We start from the raw sequence: 17,581 nt of genomic DNA on the forward strand, positions 1-17,581 counted from the left end.
CAAAATGGTACACAGTCTTTTACCTTAGACTCTTACCAAAGAACCAGATATTTTCTAACACAGTTCTTTATCTTTTGTACTGATGATTTAAAGGACCAGTGTGTAGAATTTAGTGGCATCTAGCAGAACAGACTTGGCCGAAATGTAATATAATATTCATAATTATGTTATATTTTGTATATTATTACTTTAAAATGAGAATCATTCTATTTTTGTTACCTTACTGGGGATTTCCACCGGGTCCATCAGCGGCGCGGAACGGCTGTGCCACGGTTTAGCTCCGTCCTCTGCCCAGCGTCAACTCTGGGAGCGTTACAGGAGCATGCTCTGGGAGAGAAATCTACCTTTTTAAAATGAAGTTGCACTGTTAATACAGCAATTACGGCAGCCCAATCAAATCCGAACAAGTGCCTTTAGCCTACCGTAGTTACTATAGTAGCAGCACAACTTTTGTTAACTTTTTGGTTGTTTTTGTAATTTTCTTTGATGTTTGTGCTTATCTCATGTGTCAGTAGGCTACGTAGCTAGATGGTGTCTTTATCTGTCTGTTTTATTCATGTTTGTTGCTGAAATACGATCGGGAGGCTGCACGGGTTGTTTTATTTTGAAAGACGGAAGTTTTATTATGCCGATTCTGTGTCTGACTTCTTGTCTGGTGCAATCTGCTCTGTTGAGCTTGTCGCGAGTTAGAAACAGCTCCGCCCAAAATAGAAATGCTGCGGATTGATAGCACTGCTGCGCCAAGAGACACTGCTGAGACGTTGCTGACACGCTGCTGAGACGTTGCTGACACGCTGCTGAGACGTTGCTGACACGCTGCTGAGACGTTGCTGACACGCTGCCGAGACGCTCCCGGTGGAAACACTCTCATTGATTATAGAGGCACCTATCAGCTCCGGTGACCGCAGCGCAGCTGTAACGCACCGCTGACGGACCCGGTGGAAATTGGGCTTTAGAATGAGCCCTTCATATCTACAGAGGGAGTGGGTCCCCTTCCTAGGACGCTGCCATGTTGCTCTGCCATGTTTCTACAGTAGCTTAGAGCGGACAAACCAAACACTCGCGCTAGAGAGGGACTTTAGTGTTTTTCACAAGTTGCTTTTACACACTTGGAAGTTTCAACCTTTCCGCTAGTTGCCACTAAATCCTACACACTGATCCTTTAAACAGGAACGTTTCATATTGATCAAAGCCATAGATCTGCTCAAACATAACATTGCGTATGAGAAAAAATGAATGGGACTTTTATTTCCATAACCAGGGACTCCAACAGTTCTTCCCACTTTGCAACGCTATAGAGGAACTATGAATATAGAGGGACAAAACTACAGAAAGGTTCACCAAACTACAGAGAAGAAGGTGTACCCAGTGAAACATATGGAAGTGCAGACAAATTACAGACTTTTACAGATTTTTACAGATTTCTTTTTGGTAAAATGAACTGCAGGGTAAGTTCAAAATGTGTCTCAGACATCCTGCAGTAAGTCTTGAACATACATACCAAATTTCATTCACAGTACACAATAGTAGAGCTTAAGAGCTAGTAGAGCTTTTTCAAGTTATTTTCAGTACGGATGTAAGCCCACCTCTAACTACTATTTAGGTTGTAATGGCATGTACATTGTCCGTATTTCCATTCATTTACACCACAGGCAGAAGAAGAAGCTCAAACAGTGTTGTTGGAGGTATTTTTATATATTTATGCAAGAACCACTCATATAAACAACTTCCTCGGAACCTTCATCAGATCAACAGTTGTAGAAATACGTGAGGGACAAATACTCATATTCCTTCATTTATAGTTAGATGAAAAGTCTTAAAATCAATGTGATAATGATTTACTGACTGAAAGGTATGCTATCACCTTTTTACACAAGCATGTCAAATGTGTGTGTCTCTTGGCAGACTCGTGTGCTGGTGACTCACGGGCTGAGCTACCTGCCCCAGGCCAACCTGATCCTGGTCATGGTGGAAGGAGAGATCACAGAGATGGGATCTTACCAGCAGCTCATGGCCACAGAGGGAGCCTTCGCTGAGTTCCTGCGGACATATGCTGCTGTCGATCACACCGACAACGACGGTGAGACACACACGAGTTAACAATTACACTGCTGTGAATGAGGGGAATCTGCTCCATGAACACTGACTGTGTTTTGTGGATAATATTGATGGATAAATAATCATCAACACTTTTTTGCTTCCTCCTTACATTTAGAATTGGAGCCAAAGAAAGGAAGCAAAGGAATGGAGAATGGCAGTGTGACTACTCTTGTTGGGTGAGTGAAACTGTGAAAACCAACAATGGAGCTCAATGGCACAGAGGAATAATGTATAGCAGGCTGTAGAAGGACCAATTCATTGTTGGTCTGCCTCTTTTCATTGAAATATGTTGGTGATAAGAATAATCTCACCAGACTTATACTTGGAGGTTTAATCATGGTATATATTAGTTGAAGCTCCTGTCTCTCTTTGTATTATTCCATGTCTAAGCAGCAGCGCGTCCAAACTACCGCAGACGGGTAAAGAGGCAGAGGCGCTCAACAAGAAGGCTAAGAACGCTGAGATGGGGAAGCTAACAGAGGCTGACAAAGCCAGAACTGGACGGGTAGGAAGAGACTTCATATATTCACATGTGAGCAATGGATTGATCATGTCATATCCACATACAGTCTGATCCCAGCTGGTCTCCTCTCCGTTGCTTTAGGTCAGGCTGTCAGTGTTCTGTGCCTATATGAAAGCCATCGGAGTGCTTCTGTCCTTCATCAGTCTGCTGCTGTTCCTCACCCATCACCTGGTCTCCCTCTTCTCCAACTACTGGCTGAGCCTGTGGACGGACGACCCCGTCATTAACGGCACCCAGCCTTACAGACAGATAAGACTGGGAGTGTACGGTGCTCTCGGCCTATCGCAGGGTGAGTCGACAAAAAAGTCACTTGAGTTTGGCACACACTTTTTTTAATTTGTGTATTGACTTGGAATGACTTCTCAGACAATGCAGCATATACCTGTGTATATATATGTATATGTATATGTATATATGTATATATATATATATATATATATATATATATATATATATATAGCAAGATGCCAGGATGCCTCCAATGGACATGGAGAGAGAGTAACCAAACACTGCCACACCTATGAGAGAGCACAATGGTTTATAGCATGGGTGTCAAACTCATTTTCATTCAAGGGCCACATACTGCCCAATTTAATCTCACGTGGACCGGATCATTAAAAAGATGGAAGGAAGGAAGGAAGGAAGGAAGGAAGGAAATAAGGAAGGAAAGATGGAAGGAAGAAAGGGAGGAAGGACAGATAGAAGGAAGGAATCAAGGAAAAGAAGGAGGAGAAGGAAGAGAAGACAGGAATAAAAGATGGAAGGAATAAAGGAAGGAAGGAAGGAAAATAAGCCAGGAAGGAAGGATTGAAGGACAGATGGAAGGAAAGAAAGAAGGAAGAAAAAGAAGACCGAAAGGAAGGAAGGGAAGATGGAAGGAGATAAGATATAAGATGGAGAAATTGAGGAATATGCCATCACCAGAGTCAACATTGGTGACCGACCAGCAGGGTGTATTGCACAACTGGCTATGAGGGAAACAGCAAAACTGCCCATGTTCACTCACCTGGAGGAGGAGCGTAGGATCCTCGAAGAGGATTCCTATGTAGATGACATCCTGACATCTCACGATGACCTGGAAAAGCTGGACAAAGCCACAGAGACAGTCCAAGAAATCCTGAAGGCAGGCGGATTCTTCCTCAAGCCATGGGTCCGGTCAGGCCAAAGTGGGAGGCAGGAGGATGCATCAGAACAGTGTGCACCAGCAGACCAAGTATTCATTCTTCCCAACCAGATGAGTCAAGGAGACAACAAAGCCCTTGGAGTTGGCTATCTTGTTGGAAAAGACAAACTGTACCTCATGACCTCTATCAACGTCTCGAAGAAAAGAAAGAAGATGAGGACTGACCAAAATCTCCTTGGAGAAGAGGTGAGAGGAAAAACTCCAGACCCACTGACAAGAAGGCAACTACTTAGCCAAGTCGCTAGCTTGTATGACCCAATAGGCCTTGCAACACCTGCCAAGCAGAAGGGAGCCATTCTGGTCAGGAAAGCTTTTCAAGAAGCTGGAGGCAAAGCTCTGACCCGTGATACATGGGACCAACCTCTGTCTGGAAAACTGAGGGAAGAAGCCATCCACCTGTTTGAGGAATACACACGCCTCAGCCAAATCACCTTCCACAGAAGCCTTACACCAGCAAAAAGGACAGAAGGCCCCTGGGGAATAACATTCTCTGATGGAAGCGACCAGAGTTATGGAGCTGTTGCATACTTCAGATGGGAGACCGAACAAGGCATCCTGGTTCGACTGGTTGAATCCAAAGCAAAGCTCACACCACTTGACCAAAAGGGAGAACCAGTGAAGGCTGAAATCTGTGGTGCTGTTTTTGCTGCAAGACTCAGAAAATACATTGAAAAGCACATTCGAATGCAGGTTGAACGCTGGCTCCATCTTCTGGACAGTCAAACCGTGCTGGGAGCAATCCAAAGAGACAGATATGGGTACCAAACATTCTTCGCCAATAGGGTTGGAGTCCACATCTGTCGAAGAATGGAGGTGGATTCCAGGTGAGCAGAACATCGCTGATCTCATAACAAGGGGAGCAAACCCAGAACACCTCAAAGAGGACTCTGAGTGGCAGAATGGACCAGAGTTTTTGAAAAGACCTGTGGAAGAATGGCCGACAAAGTCTGCTAAAGATGTAGCTGCATATGCCAGAGAAGGTATAAATAAGCTCCAAAGGAAATCTTTCACAGCGGTACTGACCAGAGCACAGTCAAAAGGAAACAAACAGGCCCCAACTACCACTGCAACTCCAGTGTCTCCAACCTCTGCCGTGACCAAAGCAGACCAAAGTAAGGACCTGCAAAGCAGCCCTAATGGAGGACAGGAAAACCAAGTCCAGAGACCACCTGCTGGTTCTGCAGTGAAGAGGATCCTTGACATCAGCAAGTTCAGCAGTTTAACTAAGCTGACCAGAGTTCTTGCCTGGGTGTGGAGAGCTGCCATAAAGTGGAGAAAGTTGCTGGACAGAACTGCAGGCACGAGTAAGCCAAAAGGGGAGGGAATTCCTTCAGTCCAGAGAATCAAGTCCAGAATCCAAGAAGCTGTACTGACCGTTAGGGAGTGTGAAGATGCACTCAGGGATATCTTCCTTGCAGCTCAGGAAGAGGCGACCTTTCCAGACACTGCACTCAACAGACTTGCTGTATTCAAGGATGAAAGTACTGGACTTTTGCTCTGCGGAGGAAGGTTCCAAATCTTTAACGAGGAGGAAACTACAGTACCGATCTTGCCCTGCACATCCTGGATATCCACTCTTCTAGCTCAAGAAGCACACAGTGCAAATCATGAGGAAATAGCAGGTACACTTCTGCGGATGAGGAGGAAAGCCTGGGTGGTAAGAGGCCGGAAACTAGCCCAGAAGATTGTCGACAGCTGTGTGTCCTGCAGAAAAGCAAAGGCCAGGAAATGCCAGCAGATCATGAGTCAGGGCTGGGCGATAAAACGATAACGATATGTATCTCGATAGACACGTACTCGATATCAATAGAAAATGTGTTCGATAGAACGTTTCGATAGAATTTTTTTTTTTCTCAAGAAACCGGCGTAAATTTAGCCAGAGCGCTCTCTGGTTATGGGTTTAAATCGTTGCAAAGCAAGCTTGGTTGCATTAGCAAAGGCACTTGTCATCTGGTGCCTAGCAACGAATGAGCAGTGACACGCTAATAGCCACTTTGAACACTGCGGCTTTTACTACGGTGCGGCTAATGCATGTTTGTTTTTTTTGTTCGTGGGTGTTGTTGTTACGTTCTTTATTATTTTTTCACTTTGCTTCATGTTTGATACACGTTGTTGTCCGACTCATTCATAGGAGAGAACAGGAGAGTTCACTCACTAGGTAAGTTTTACCTTACAATGACAGGTGCGAACGAGGTAGATTACTCCAGTAAAAGTAAGACTTAGTTTAATGACTTAGAAGTCGCCAAATGACTTACTTTAACGAATTTCGTTAGTTTATATAATGCAGATTTGTAAAATATTATTTTTATGAGGGTCACAGCCACAGACTGTATAAACTTAGCGTTTCATAATAGTGGTAGCAGCGGTGCAGCAGATGTAATGAAGTCCACGCAGCACGCTGGATGCAAACTAATATTAAGCCTATATCCTATTCATTATAATGTCCATGGACATACATTGAGTTCTTTTGTCTTAATAATGACAAAATAATACACAAAAATGGTCGGATTGGGAACCCATATGCATAATGTCTCCACGTTGCATTTAGTGTTGCTTGAAATGACCAGGGCTCAGCTAATGTTGCCTTTTAAAACATCGTCGATTTCCCGGGATTCCCTGGAAAACTGCCTCCCTCAAGCAGGGTACACTTGCTGGGGGTAATATTGTTACATGCACCAGGGCAGCTTTAAAACCAGAGAAGGTCAACCAGCTGGTGTTCTTAGCACAAAACCTTGAGCTAAAATAAATAGTTCAGATGTTACAGATGTATAAGTCTACATCAATTTTACTTTAATTTATTTTGTTTATAAAATACTGCATATATTTTTTTAAATGTTATTGTTATTAACATTTTTGCACTAAACTTGCAGTAGAAAATATCATTGTTCTTCTCATATCAGGTTTTGCTATGTTTACACATGTTTGCTATGTTTACACATGTTTGCTACATTTGCACAGGTTTGCTATGCACATGTTTTTATAACACTTAATAAAAAGCACTTCATTATTGATAATTGTTCAGTTTTCAACTGTGATTTTAACATTGAACATATGTGTTGACATGCATTTTTCCTAAATGCTTATTGCCTACAATTAGAGTAAGGATTAAATAGGTCATACAATATTTCAATAATTATCGATATCGACCAATATGAAACACTTATATCGTGATAGAGATTTCAGCCATATCGCCCAGCCCTATCATGAGTGACCTTCCATCTGAGCGAATAACACCAGCCAAACCATTTAAGTACACAACAGTGGACTTATTCGGACCTTATGAAGTTAAGGATGAGGTGAGAAAGAAGGTGAAGCTCAAAGTGTGGGGAATTGTCTTCTGCTGCATGGCATCCAGAGCTATACACACAGATCTTGTCAGTGACCAGTCAGCTGAAGGCTTCCTGCTGGCTTACCATCAATTCACAGCACTAAGAGGACATCCTAGGAAACTGTGGTCAGATCCTGGAAAGAACTTTGTTGGAGCTAGACCTGCCCTCAAGGAGCTTTATATGTTTCTGGACTGGCTGGAAAAATCAAAGCTTGAAAATGAAGCCTCCAAACATGGCACAGAATGGAGCTGGAAAATCCACCCTGCTGACTCACCTCACAGGAACGGAGCTGCTGAAGCTGCTGTCCGCACGGTGAAGAGGGCTTTGCACAATCTGGGAGGCGATGGAGTCTTCACATGGAGTGAGTTTCAAACCTTCCTTTACATGGCTTCAAACCTTGCTAATGAAAGACCGATTGATGCCAGAATTCAGAGCCGTGAAGGATGTGTAGAATACATCAGCCCAAATTCACTTCTGCTTGGAAGAACTGGACCCAGCGGAGATCCAGGGACTTTTGATTTCGAAGGTTACCCCTACAAGAGACTAAGAGCTATCCAAACAGAAGTGGACCGGTTTTGGAGGAAATGGAGTCAGTTAGCAGGACCAAACCTGTTTGTCAGGACCAAGTGGCACACAGTACACAGGAACATGGCAGTTGGAGATGTTGTCTGGCTGGCGGACCAAAATGCCTTGAGAGGACAGTTCAGGCTTGCCAGAGTGGGTGATGTCAACACTGACAAGAAAGGAATTGTAAGGGATGTGTATGTCAGGACCTTCCCCAGCTACCCAGTCTCAACTGTGAAGCCCACTCAAAAGCTGAAAAAGCCATCAACCAAAATACCTGCAACAGTTCTTCACAGGGATGTCAGACGGATAGTCGTATTGCTGCCAGTTGAAGAGCAAAATTGAAAAAAAACACATCTGGATCGTGGACATCATTAATGTGGTGTGACCTCCTTGGGTTAAAGAACCAGGAGGTCAAGTGGGAGGTGTTGTGTCAACTGAGAAGGAAAAGAAAAAGGAAAAAGAACCCTATCCCTCCAAACCTGCAGAGGGTGACCCCAGAGCCAAAATACCAAAATAATCAGGAACAGGAACAGGAAGTGGACCACATTCACCTGCACACCCAGGAGGTTTGAAATGTTTGTTTGCACTTTCAGTCAGGCCCTCTCACCTCACACACGACCGCAACTGTTGGTTGACCGAAGGACGCAACTGGTAGGGGAAATCAAATTGTAATTGTGGATATTTTGTGAAATGTGTAGGCAAAGTAAATTAAGTTGAATTGGTTGTATCATGATTTAAGTGATTTACTTTATTGCCTATATATATTATTTATGGAGTAGATTGAAAAATGTACTGTAATACTTTCAGTTAAAGTAACAAATGAGACTTAAGTTAATTTGAATTATTACTTACATTTGTACATTTACATTTATTTAGAAATCTTTTGAAGAAAATGTTTGATTTGATTTGAAACTAATTCACATTTTCTGTTATCGTAGATTATCAACCTACTCCACCCTACCCTGATCCATCCATTATCTGTTCTGTTCTGTACCGACAAAACCAAACCCACCTTCAAAATATATATATATATATATATATATATATATATATATATATATATATATATATGTATGTATATATATATATATATATATATATATATATATATATATATGTATGTATATATGTATATATGTATGTGTATGTGTGTATGTATACATGTGTATTCCTGTCTTCTCTTCCTTCCTTCCTTCCTTCCATCTTTTTAATGATCCGGTCCACGTGAGATTAAATTGGGCAGTATGTGGCCCTTGAATGAAAATGAGTTTGACACCCATGCTATAAACCATTGTGCTCTCTCATAGGTGTGGCAGTGTTTGGTTACTCTCTCTCCATGTCCATTGGAGGCATCCTGGCATCTCGCTACCTCCACCAGTCCATGCTGTACGACGTCCTGCGCTCACCTATGTCCTTCTTTGAGCAAACCCCCAGCGGTAATCTGGTCAACCGCTTTGCCAAGGAGATGGACACCATCGACTCAGTGATCCCTAGCATTATTAAAATGTTCATGGGCTCCATGTTCAATGTGATGGGTTCATGTGTCATCATCCTGATCGCCACACCACTGGTGACCATCATCATTCCTTTTCTTGGCTTGCTTTACTTTTTCGTACAGGTTAGTGCAAACAATGACTCCTTTTCTGTTTTTTTTTCCAACATGAGGGACTGTGCATTATAAGTGTTTTTTGTTTGTTTTTTAATTTATTTCTAATTTATTTTCTTACTGTTTGTTTCCCCTCTTGTTTCGGTCCTGTTCAAGTGTTGTTCAAGTTTGTTGGTGAACACTTGTATTGCACCATTAAAAAAAGTGTTTCATGGCTGCCAGCTGCACTGCATTTGATTCATGTTAATGTGTGTGAACCATGTTGTCAGACGGCTCTATCTCTCCTCTGTCCAGAGGTTTTATGTGGCGTCATCTCGTCAGCTGAAGCGTCTGGAGTCCGTCAGCCGCTCACCCATCTACACTCACTTCAATGAAACACTGTTGGGCACCTCAGTTATCCGAGCCTTCGGTGAACAGGCGCGCTTCATCCGTGAGAGTGACCAGCGGGTCGACCACAACCAGAAGGCCTACTACCCCAGCATAGTAGCAAACAGGTCAGGACCAGTGTTACTACTACACTGTTACTATAGTGCGCCCCATGTGTCATGAAAAATACAGACTTTAGTTCCACTGAATAATCAACAGCTTCAGCATCTCAGGATAATGAATATGTTATGTGTTTGTGCAGGTGGCTGGCAGTTCGTCTGGAGTTTGTAGGAAGCTGCATTGTGTCATTTGCAGCTTTGTTTGCTGTGATAGCCAGAGAGAGCCTGAGTCCAGGCATTGTGGGGCTGTCTGTCTCCTACGCTCTCCAGGTAAACACTCACACACACACACCTGTGTTTCATGAGAGAAGTCAGGTTAGAAACCAACCTTTCCTACAGGATGCTATGTAAGAATGTATCTGACACCATTTGATTAGGAGTCACTTGTATCACTACCTTGTTTTGACCTCTTACTCTCTTGTACTGAGAGGGATGAAGCTGTTCATTTCTACTTGAAGCAAGATTCTACTTTTAACTGAAGAATGACCTCACCTTTCCAGTCACATCAAATAAATACAAGGACTTTAGCCCAACTGCTCCAACTATTTGTGAATTATATAATATTCCACACAAGCCTGTATGATTTGTAGAAACAAACACATGAATATATCTCTGTTAGCAATGAACACATGAGATTAAAAACAAGTAGCCTTCAGTTTTTGATATAATGCTTACCTTGCTCTCCTCTCTCCCACGTCCAGTTGACTGCCTCTCTGACCTGGCTGGTGAGGATGTCCTCTGATGTGGAGACCAACATAGTGGCTGTGGAGAAAGTGAAAGAGTACAGCGACACAAAGAAAGAGGTACTAATTCTAGTTTCACTTGTGTGTTTTTTGGATGGAGGATTTACTTGACTCCTCCTTGCTTCTTCATGGGTTAAATGTCACATATTATAAAAAAACCCACTTTTTCAGTACTTGTGCACATACATTTGGGTCTGTGATTCATTCATTCATTCATACATTCATTTACTATTTCATTACAGTTTCATTTTATTTATGTAATGTCAAATAACAGAAATGATCTCAGAGCAGGTCTACTCTGTACTCTTAATTCTTCAGAGAAATCCGACTGATGCTGGATTTTGATACCAATATTAAAGATTAAAAAGGTTCTGATATTGATATATTCCCCAATAATTATATAAAGAATGTATACGTCACTGGGAATTTAATAACTATAAATAACTATAACTAGCTATACCTAACACGTAAAAACCCCCTATATATTATATACGTAGGGCTGGGAAAAGACACTTATTCCATATCACATATTACGATATTCAAAATCTAAGCTTATATCTATAAAAATATTATATCGATATAAAATCGATTTCTGGCCCAGGCCTAGTATATATTAAACTTGACTCAAGAAAAAGGATCAAATATACATTAAATGCAACCTATATCTGCACTTAATGCTTAACTTATATACCGATATATTTGTGATATCAGCTGACAGATATATTGGTTGGGCTCTACTTTTGATATTTGAAGCACATTTTTCTTGATTATACTTTTACTGAGATAACATTTTGAACACAAGACTTTCACTGTTTACATTGTTATTCTACTAGTCCACCACTGTTTCCCAGTTCTGTATCTACATACAAGATACATGTTCCAAACAGAGCCACACAAGTAAAGGTGAAAGAGAGTGTAGCTGGGCTTGTGGTTGATGTTGGTGTGCTAACTGAACTGTGCACTCTCTGACCACCAGGCAGAGTGGAAACATGAGGCCTCCACCCTTCCCCCAGGCTGGCCCACTGAAGGCTGCATAGACATCAGAGGCTATGGCTTGCGCTACCGCCACGATCTGGACCTGGCCATCCGCAACATCACCATCAAAATTGATGCAGGAGAAAAGGTCTGAGATTGTTGGTAAATTTGAGAGTAAAGTATGTTTGTGTCTTATGACCGTTGTAACATCAGCTGCCACATCTGTCCATCAGGTGGGGATTGTGGGGCGCACTGGAGCAGGGAAGTCATCCCTAACACTGGGGCTGTTCCGGATCATTGAGGCAGCTGAGGGCCAGATCTTGATTGATGGGGTAGACATTGCTCAGTTGGGACTACATGAACTCCGCTCCAGAATCACCATCATACCACAGGTAAGTGCAGAGAGGACACTAAACAACATGTTAAATGATAACTGAGTGGCCTATTGTGTAGTTAGTTTTGATTATATTAGGTGCAGAACACAAATTGATGATACATGTGAGGAGGATAGATTCAGTATTTCCATTAATTCCAGAAATGGCACAAAGTTAACTTATTCTTAATTTCTCCAATGCTCAAATCTTAATCATTACGGCATAGATGATAAGAGTTTGTCCCATGATGTGATGAACAGATATACAACTCTCTCCCTCCTCTCAGGACCCCGTGATGTTTTCAGGCTCTCTGAGGATGAACTTGGATCCCTTCAACAGTTACACTGATGAGGAAGTATGGAGAGCTGTGGAGTTTTCTCATCTCAAGAGTTTTGTGTCCGGTCTGCCAGACAAACTCAACCATGAGTGTAGTGAAGGAGGAGAGAACCTCAGGTACAACTGCTATGAAACCATGTATGGGTCAGTGACCAATAAGGGTTGGCAAAGTGAACTAGGTTCAAAACTAGATTTAAAAGCAGCATCAGGTTTGTTAAAATGTACATTTAGTATTTTTACTGCAACATGTAAAGGTGCTTTAGCAGGTATGAAAAGGGATAACTCTACTCAAAGAGGACCCTGGACTATTTTATATCAACCTGAAATCAGTGGTGGAAAGTAACTAAGTACAACTATTGCTATTTCCATGTGATGCTACTTCCTACAGAGGGAAATATTGTACTTTCTACACCACTACATTTATTTAACAGCTTTAGTTACTTTTCAGATGAAGATTTGACACAATGGATAATATAACAAGCTTTTAAAATACAACACATTGTTAACCACTTAACACACGCCCCTATTTTTTATGTTGTTAGCCTAAACGACATGCCCAAGTTGTGAGCAGCACAGATCCCACATAGTTTGAGACTCAGAGATGTGTCTGGTATCATTGGAAAGGAAACACTCTCAGGATTCTTGTAAAAGTGTCTGTGTGATTCTGTGACTTACTGACAAAGAGTGGCAGAGGTTACAATGATGGGGTTGTTTACTCGCCCATAGGTTTGCCTTTACAATGACATGTGTACAGACATTCAGGGACCTCTCAGCAGGATATAGACACAATGAGGCCACAGCCACAGGTCTTGGCTTCATGCAGTCCACATCTGGAGTCAAAAGACCAAAAGATGAATTTTTCTGAATTATTTTTCAACAGGTATGTCCATGCGTTTTCCTCAGGTCCTTTTTGGAGACTCCAAATGGACATTTGGTTACCAAAGCTGTATAACCACAATCAAACACCTATAACTTCACATCCCCTTTGGTCTCTAATGAAAGCTGACGCCATATTATTATTATTATTATTATTATTATTATTATTATTATTATTATTATTACATATAACAATTTTTTTTTTGTTTGGCCATATCTATCTGTTTATTTTGGTATAAGTCATATGTCAAGTCGAAGAACCAACCGTGTACCAAAATGCCGAGTGCGTAATGATATATGGTTCAACTCTTTTACGCACAGGGCGCACGCCGGTTACGCTTGGAGTTTGTTTATGGACAGCCACATCTGATAGCTTAGTGTCATACACCGTTGGAAACCTCTGACTATTGGCTAAAAGGTTATCAACTTCATTTCACCGAATATTTCCATAGGCTGGAACAGCAGTCAATCAAAGCCATGTCGTCATTGTTGTCGGTCACATGTCCTCATTGGCTTTGGATACATGTACTGCCTAATCCTAAACACCGATTGGCTTGTGTGTGGTGTCGTCAGAAGCAGAAGAGGCTCACGGTCGTAAACATCTAGTCACGTGTACTCTGAGATGGACGTGCAGGTCAGGAAATGACGTAAACGGACCGTATATGGTTTATTTGTGTTATTACGTTACGTGTTGGACTAAATACATGTTGACATATTGAGGAAAGTATTTCGTTTTATGGAAACGGATTTCATATTCCACAAGAATGGATATTTGGCGAGCTGTACAGAAAGTCCTGAGTCATAAGATGAACGTTGTGGATAAAGGGAAGACTTTGAAGGTATGTAGCTTACTACTTAGCTTACTCACTTAGCTGAGGGCTAGCCGAGCTAATCGCTAATACTACTACGGCTGTGAGCAACCATATGAGTCGTGAGTGGTCTTGAATGAATCAGGACAATCTAAGCTTTCCAGCAATGTACGGCATGAATATATGTGTTTAAGGGTTGGTGTTTAAAACATTCAGAATAACGTGTCGCTACCTCTTAACATCCGTCCCGTCCCGTAGACGGAACAGCGTGCGTTAAGAGGTTAAAGATGAAACCAAAAAGCAGTGTGTAGTCGGTTCACATTTCAGATGTCTATGAGTTGTTAACAGCTCCACCAAATAGTGATTTTTCCCTCTGAACTTCTCACATGCTTTCATTTCAATAAATGTTCAAATGATCCAATATTTCAGCAAAAATCAAAGATTAGAGAAAAAGTCCAAAAACTGAAAACACATTTGTTTTTTCTTCTTTCCTCTCCCATTAATCATCTCACCAGCCCTCATATTTATCTGCTGACCCTTTGGAGGGGCCCCACCCCTAGGTTGGGAACCACTGGACTAAACTAGTTAACTGTATATAAAGTAGTGTAAACTAGCTCCACCACTAGGATCTGAGTACTTTTCCACCTCTGCTTGAAATGGGCTTATACATTCAAAAACCTGAGCAGTGAGGACTTGGACCTGAGCCCAAACACACGTGTCTCTGTTTGATGTGCTGCCTCCACTTAGTTTAAACTAATCTCAGTGTTTTGTCTCCAGTGTGGGTCAGAGGCAGCTGCTGTGTCTGGCCAGAGCTCTGCTAAGGAAGACCAAGATTCTGGTTCTAGATGAGGCCACAGCAGCGGTGGACATGGAGACAGACAACCTGATCCAGTCCACCATACGCTCCCAGTTTGAAGACTGCACCGTCCTGACTATAGCTCATCGCCTTAACACCATCATGGACTACACCAGGTACCATACACCACACATGAACACTTTGCATGATAGAATAATACCTACATTCAGTCCATATTTGAACTTTTACACTATTTTCTTCTGGCTCTGTGCTTCAACACATTCAATTATAAATAAAATAATCGATATTACATTAAAGTCCATGTAAAGTAAGAATAAATATGTGTTCTGAGTTTGACATACCACAGAAAAGTGTGTTGTTAACCACCCTGCCAAATCTGAATGATTAAAAAAAATCGCCAAATATATGAAATTCAAATACTTCAAAGTTGTGTAAAAATCAGCCTCTTTCTCTGCTCCCAAACGCTGTGGGAGTGCCCGTCGAGTTCGCCGAAACCCCGCCCCCTACCAAGTGTCACCTGTCAATCAAAGTCACCACCTCTACCAGAAACAACTTGGCAGCTAACTCAGCTAACTGGCTAACTGTAGACTGTAGTAGTAGTAGTGTGTGCTGAATGTATTTCTACCTCTACAGCAGCAGGGGCGGGTTTATGCTAATCAGACCCCCCCCCCCCACTAAATCCTGAACACAGAAATGTTGAAACACAGTTTGTGAAGCCTAGCTCCACAATTCAAATCTAAATGGTTGAAATGCTTTTTACACCTTTTTTTAGAAATACATTTATGACCTATTTAATGTGTTTAGAAGAAAATGTCTGAATTCACTTTACACAGTCTTTAACATTCTACATACATACATCAGTATAGAAAGAACTGTATGAGAGATATAGCCCTTGTAACACATAGTGCCCAAAGTTTTGGGGTTCAACCTACTCAAATTAAAGCTAAGACATTTTAATTGGTATCCATTGTTTTTTTTACAATAGAATGTGCTGAAGTGCAGAGCCTGTAGAACAAAACATGTATAACTCAAACTCTCAAATACTTCAAATGCTTTCTGTCTGTGTATCATTGTATCATTGTGTGCAGAAGCCAGCAGTGGTATCACTATCTCAAGATAAATACTTACTTATACTTACTTTTTTGTCATCTAAACAGGATGAATGGATTCTAATGTTATTTAGTGAATTCAAATATGAATTGAGGCACATATGAGCCTTCAGTAGTGCCAGTGTTGATTCTAAGAATGTCATCACTACTGTCTCTTCTAGGGTTCTGGTGTTGGACAAGGGAGAGATAGCCGAGTTTGACTCTCCCTCCAATCTCATTGCTCAAAGAGGATCCTTTTTCAAGATGGCCAAAGACTCTGGACTGGTGTGAAGCAGGAAGTGCCTCACTGTCCAGATGCTCCTCTGAGTCCCTCTGAGCTCTTCTGACTCCCTGATGTGGAGCTCCTGTTAAAGGAGTGAGAGGGAGATCAAGTAGAGGAAATGTTCAGATTTGGAGTGTTTGACTGTTAAAATAAAGGTGTTGGTGAGAGCAAAGGGTTTGACCTGCTCCACCCGACACTTCCGTCCTCATTTAACTACACAAATGTATGCTGCCAGTCTCTAACAACCCTGCTTCTTTTTGTTAGCCCGCATATGTACAATGCCGTTTCTTCCTAGCTTGTTCATGCTATAGAAGGGACATGGTAAGCAGTGATGAGGTTGGTAGGTTGTCTTAAAGTACAGTCAAACTGCTGCCCTGAAAAAACAGTTTTGAAATCTCAGTGATGATTTGAGGAGGTGGTCAGGTTAGGTTAGGATGTGGGGGCTGCTTTAAAGTCAGTATGGGTTTATGGTTGTTCCCATTGTCATGACAACCAGAGTAGCAAAGATGAAGTGACAAATTCCTGCCTCACAATTGAGTTGTCCCAGTTCCATACTAGATACTAAATATATACTGACAGCTTTCCTGCAGTGTTCATCAGGTTAGATTGAGCCATTGAATGCAGTGTTAACCTGTTTCACATAGAATACTACAATTATCAAAGTATGAAGGAACAATTTGGTCTATTCTCTTCTCTATTTTTCAGTACTTCCCATCAGAATACAGCAATAATTCTTTATATATAGATAATTAAATGAGTGTGACCTGGATAAACAGCAGGAAATAGATGGATTCACCATTTAAAAAAAAGATCAATTCCAATTCATTGAAACAATGCTTAGTGAGTGGATGTAGTTGTGACTGATGGCTTCCTGCTGCACAATCCACTTTTCAAACAATCCCACTTCAGTTTATACATGTAGAACATCTTTTGACAGCTGTCCCATATAAAAACATCTAAATAACATCACTGCCTACAACAGGAAAGACAAATATCTAACTAGATGACTAAAGGCCAGATTTACTAAGCGAATAGTGCAGCACATATATGGAAAACATATTTTACAGGATTTACAGTTTAAAAGGTGCTTATTTATCTTATACTGACACTTATTACAGCCCCTCTGTTCACAGCCTGTCTGAAACAGGCTGTTTTAACTTTGATCTCTTTTAGGTTAGAAGGAGCCTACTCTCAGAAGCTGCCCTCAACTGGTTCCTTATGCCATGTTTAACAAACTATGACACAAAATACATGTTATAGGATTTCACTCATTTTCCTTGTTCTTCATCAACTTTTTTAGTATATCTGTTTGTGTTAAGTGAAATATGAGAGTGGACAACCTGAACAAAACCTAAAAAGTCCTTAACAGAGGCTAGAGAATAGACAGCCATGTATGGGTACGTGCAGCAAACTGATGTCAGCTTGTTTGCCAGGTAGAAAAAAACCATCATACATAAAGCGTTGAGAGCAGGGTTCATTTGATATTA

General features: G+C 41.5%; 1 protein-coding gene across 1 annotated transcript in view; it reads left to right on the plus strand.

Moving 5' to 3' along the window:
* abcc1 (ATP-binding cassette, sub-family C (CFTR/MRP), member 1) overlaps positions 1-16,891 on the plus strand; it is a 38,327-nt gene extending 21,436 nt beyond the window's left edge. The window contains exons 19-31 of the mRNA XM_053337758.1: positions 1,906-2,095; positions 2,234-2,276; positions 2,494-2,605; positions 2,705-2,912; positions 9,010-9,320; positions 9,603-9,802; positions 9,937-10,063; positions 10,495-10,596; positions 11,513-11,659; positions 11,745-11,903; positions 12,172-12,338; positions 14,684-14,878; positions 15,994-16,891. Of these exons, the coding sequence (XP_053193733.1) occupies positions 1,906-2,095; positions 2,234-2,276; positions 2,494-2,605; positions 2,705-2,912; positions 9,010-9,320; positions 9,603-9,802; positions 9,937-10,063; positions 10,495-10,596; positions 11,513-11,659; positions 11,745-11,903; positions 12,172-12,338; positions 14,684-14,878; positions 15,994-16,102 (2,070 nt within the window). The 3' untranslated portion in view covers positions 16,103-16,891. The remainder of the gene's footprint in view (positions 1-1,905; positions 2,096-2,233; positions 2,277-2,493; positions 2,606-2,704; positions 2,913-9,009; positions 9,321-9,602; positions 9,803-9,936; positions 10,064-10,494; positions 10,597-11,512; positions 11,660-11,744; positions 11,904-12,171; positions 12,339-14,683; positions 14,879-15,993) is intronic.
* Positions 16,892-17,581: the final 690 nt, after the last annotated feature.

The sequence above is a fragment of the Scomber japonicus genome, chromosome 18 (assembly GCF_027409825.1).
Source record: "Scomber japonicus isolate fScoJap1 chromosome 18, fScoJap1.pri, whole genome shotgun sequence".
Lineage (NCBI taxonomy): Eukaryota > Metazoa > Chordata > Actinopteri > Scombriformes > Scombridae > Scomber > Scomber japonicus.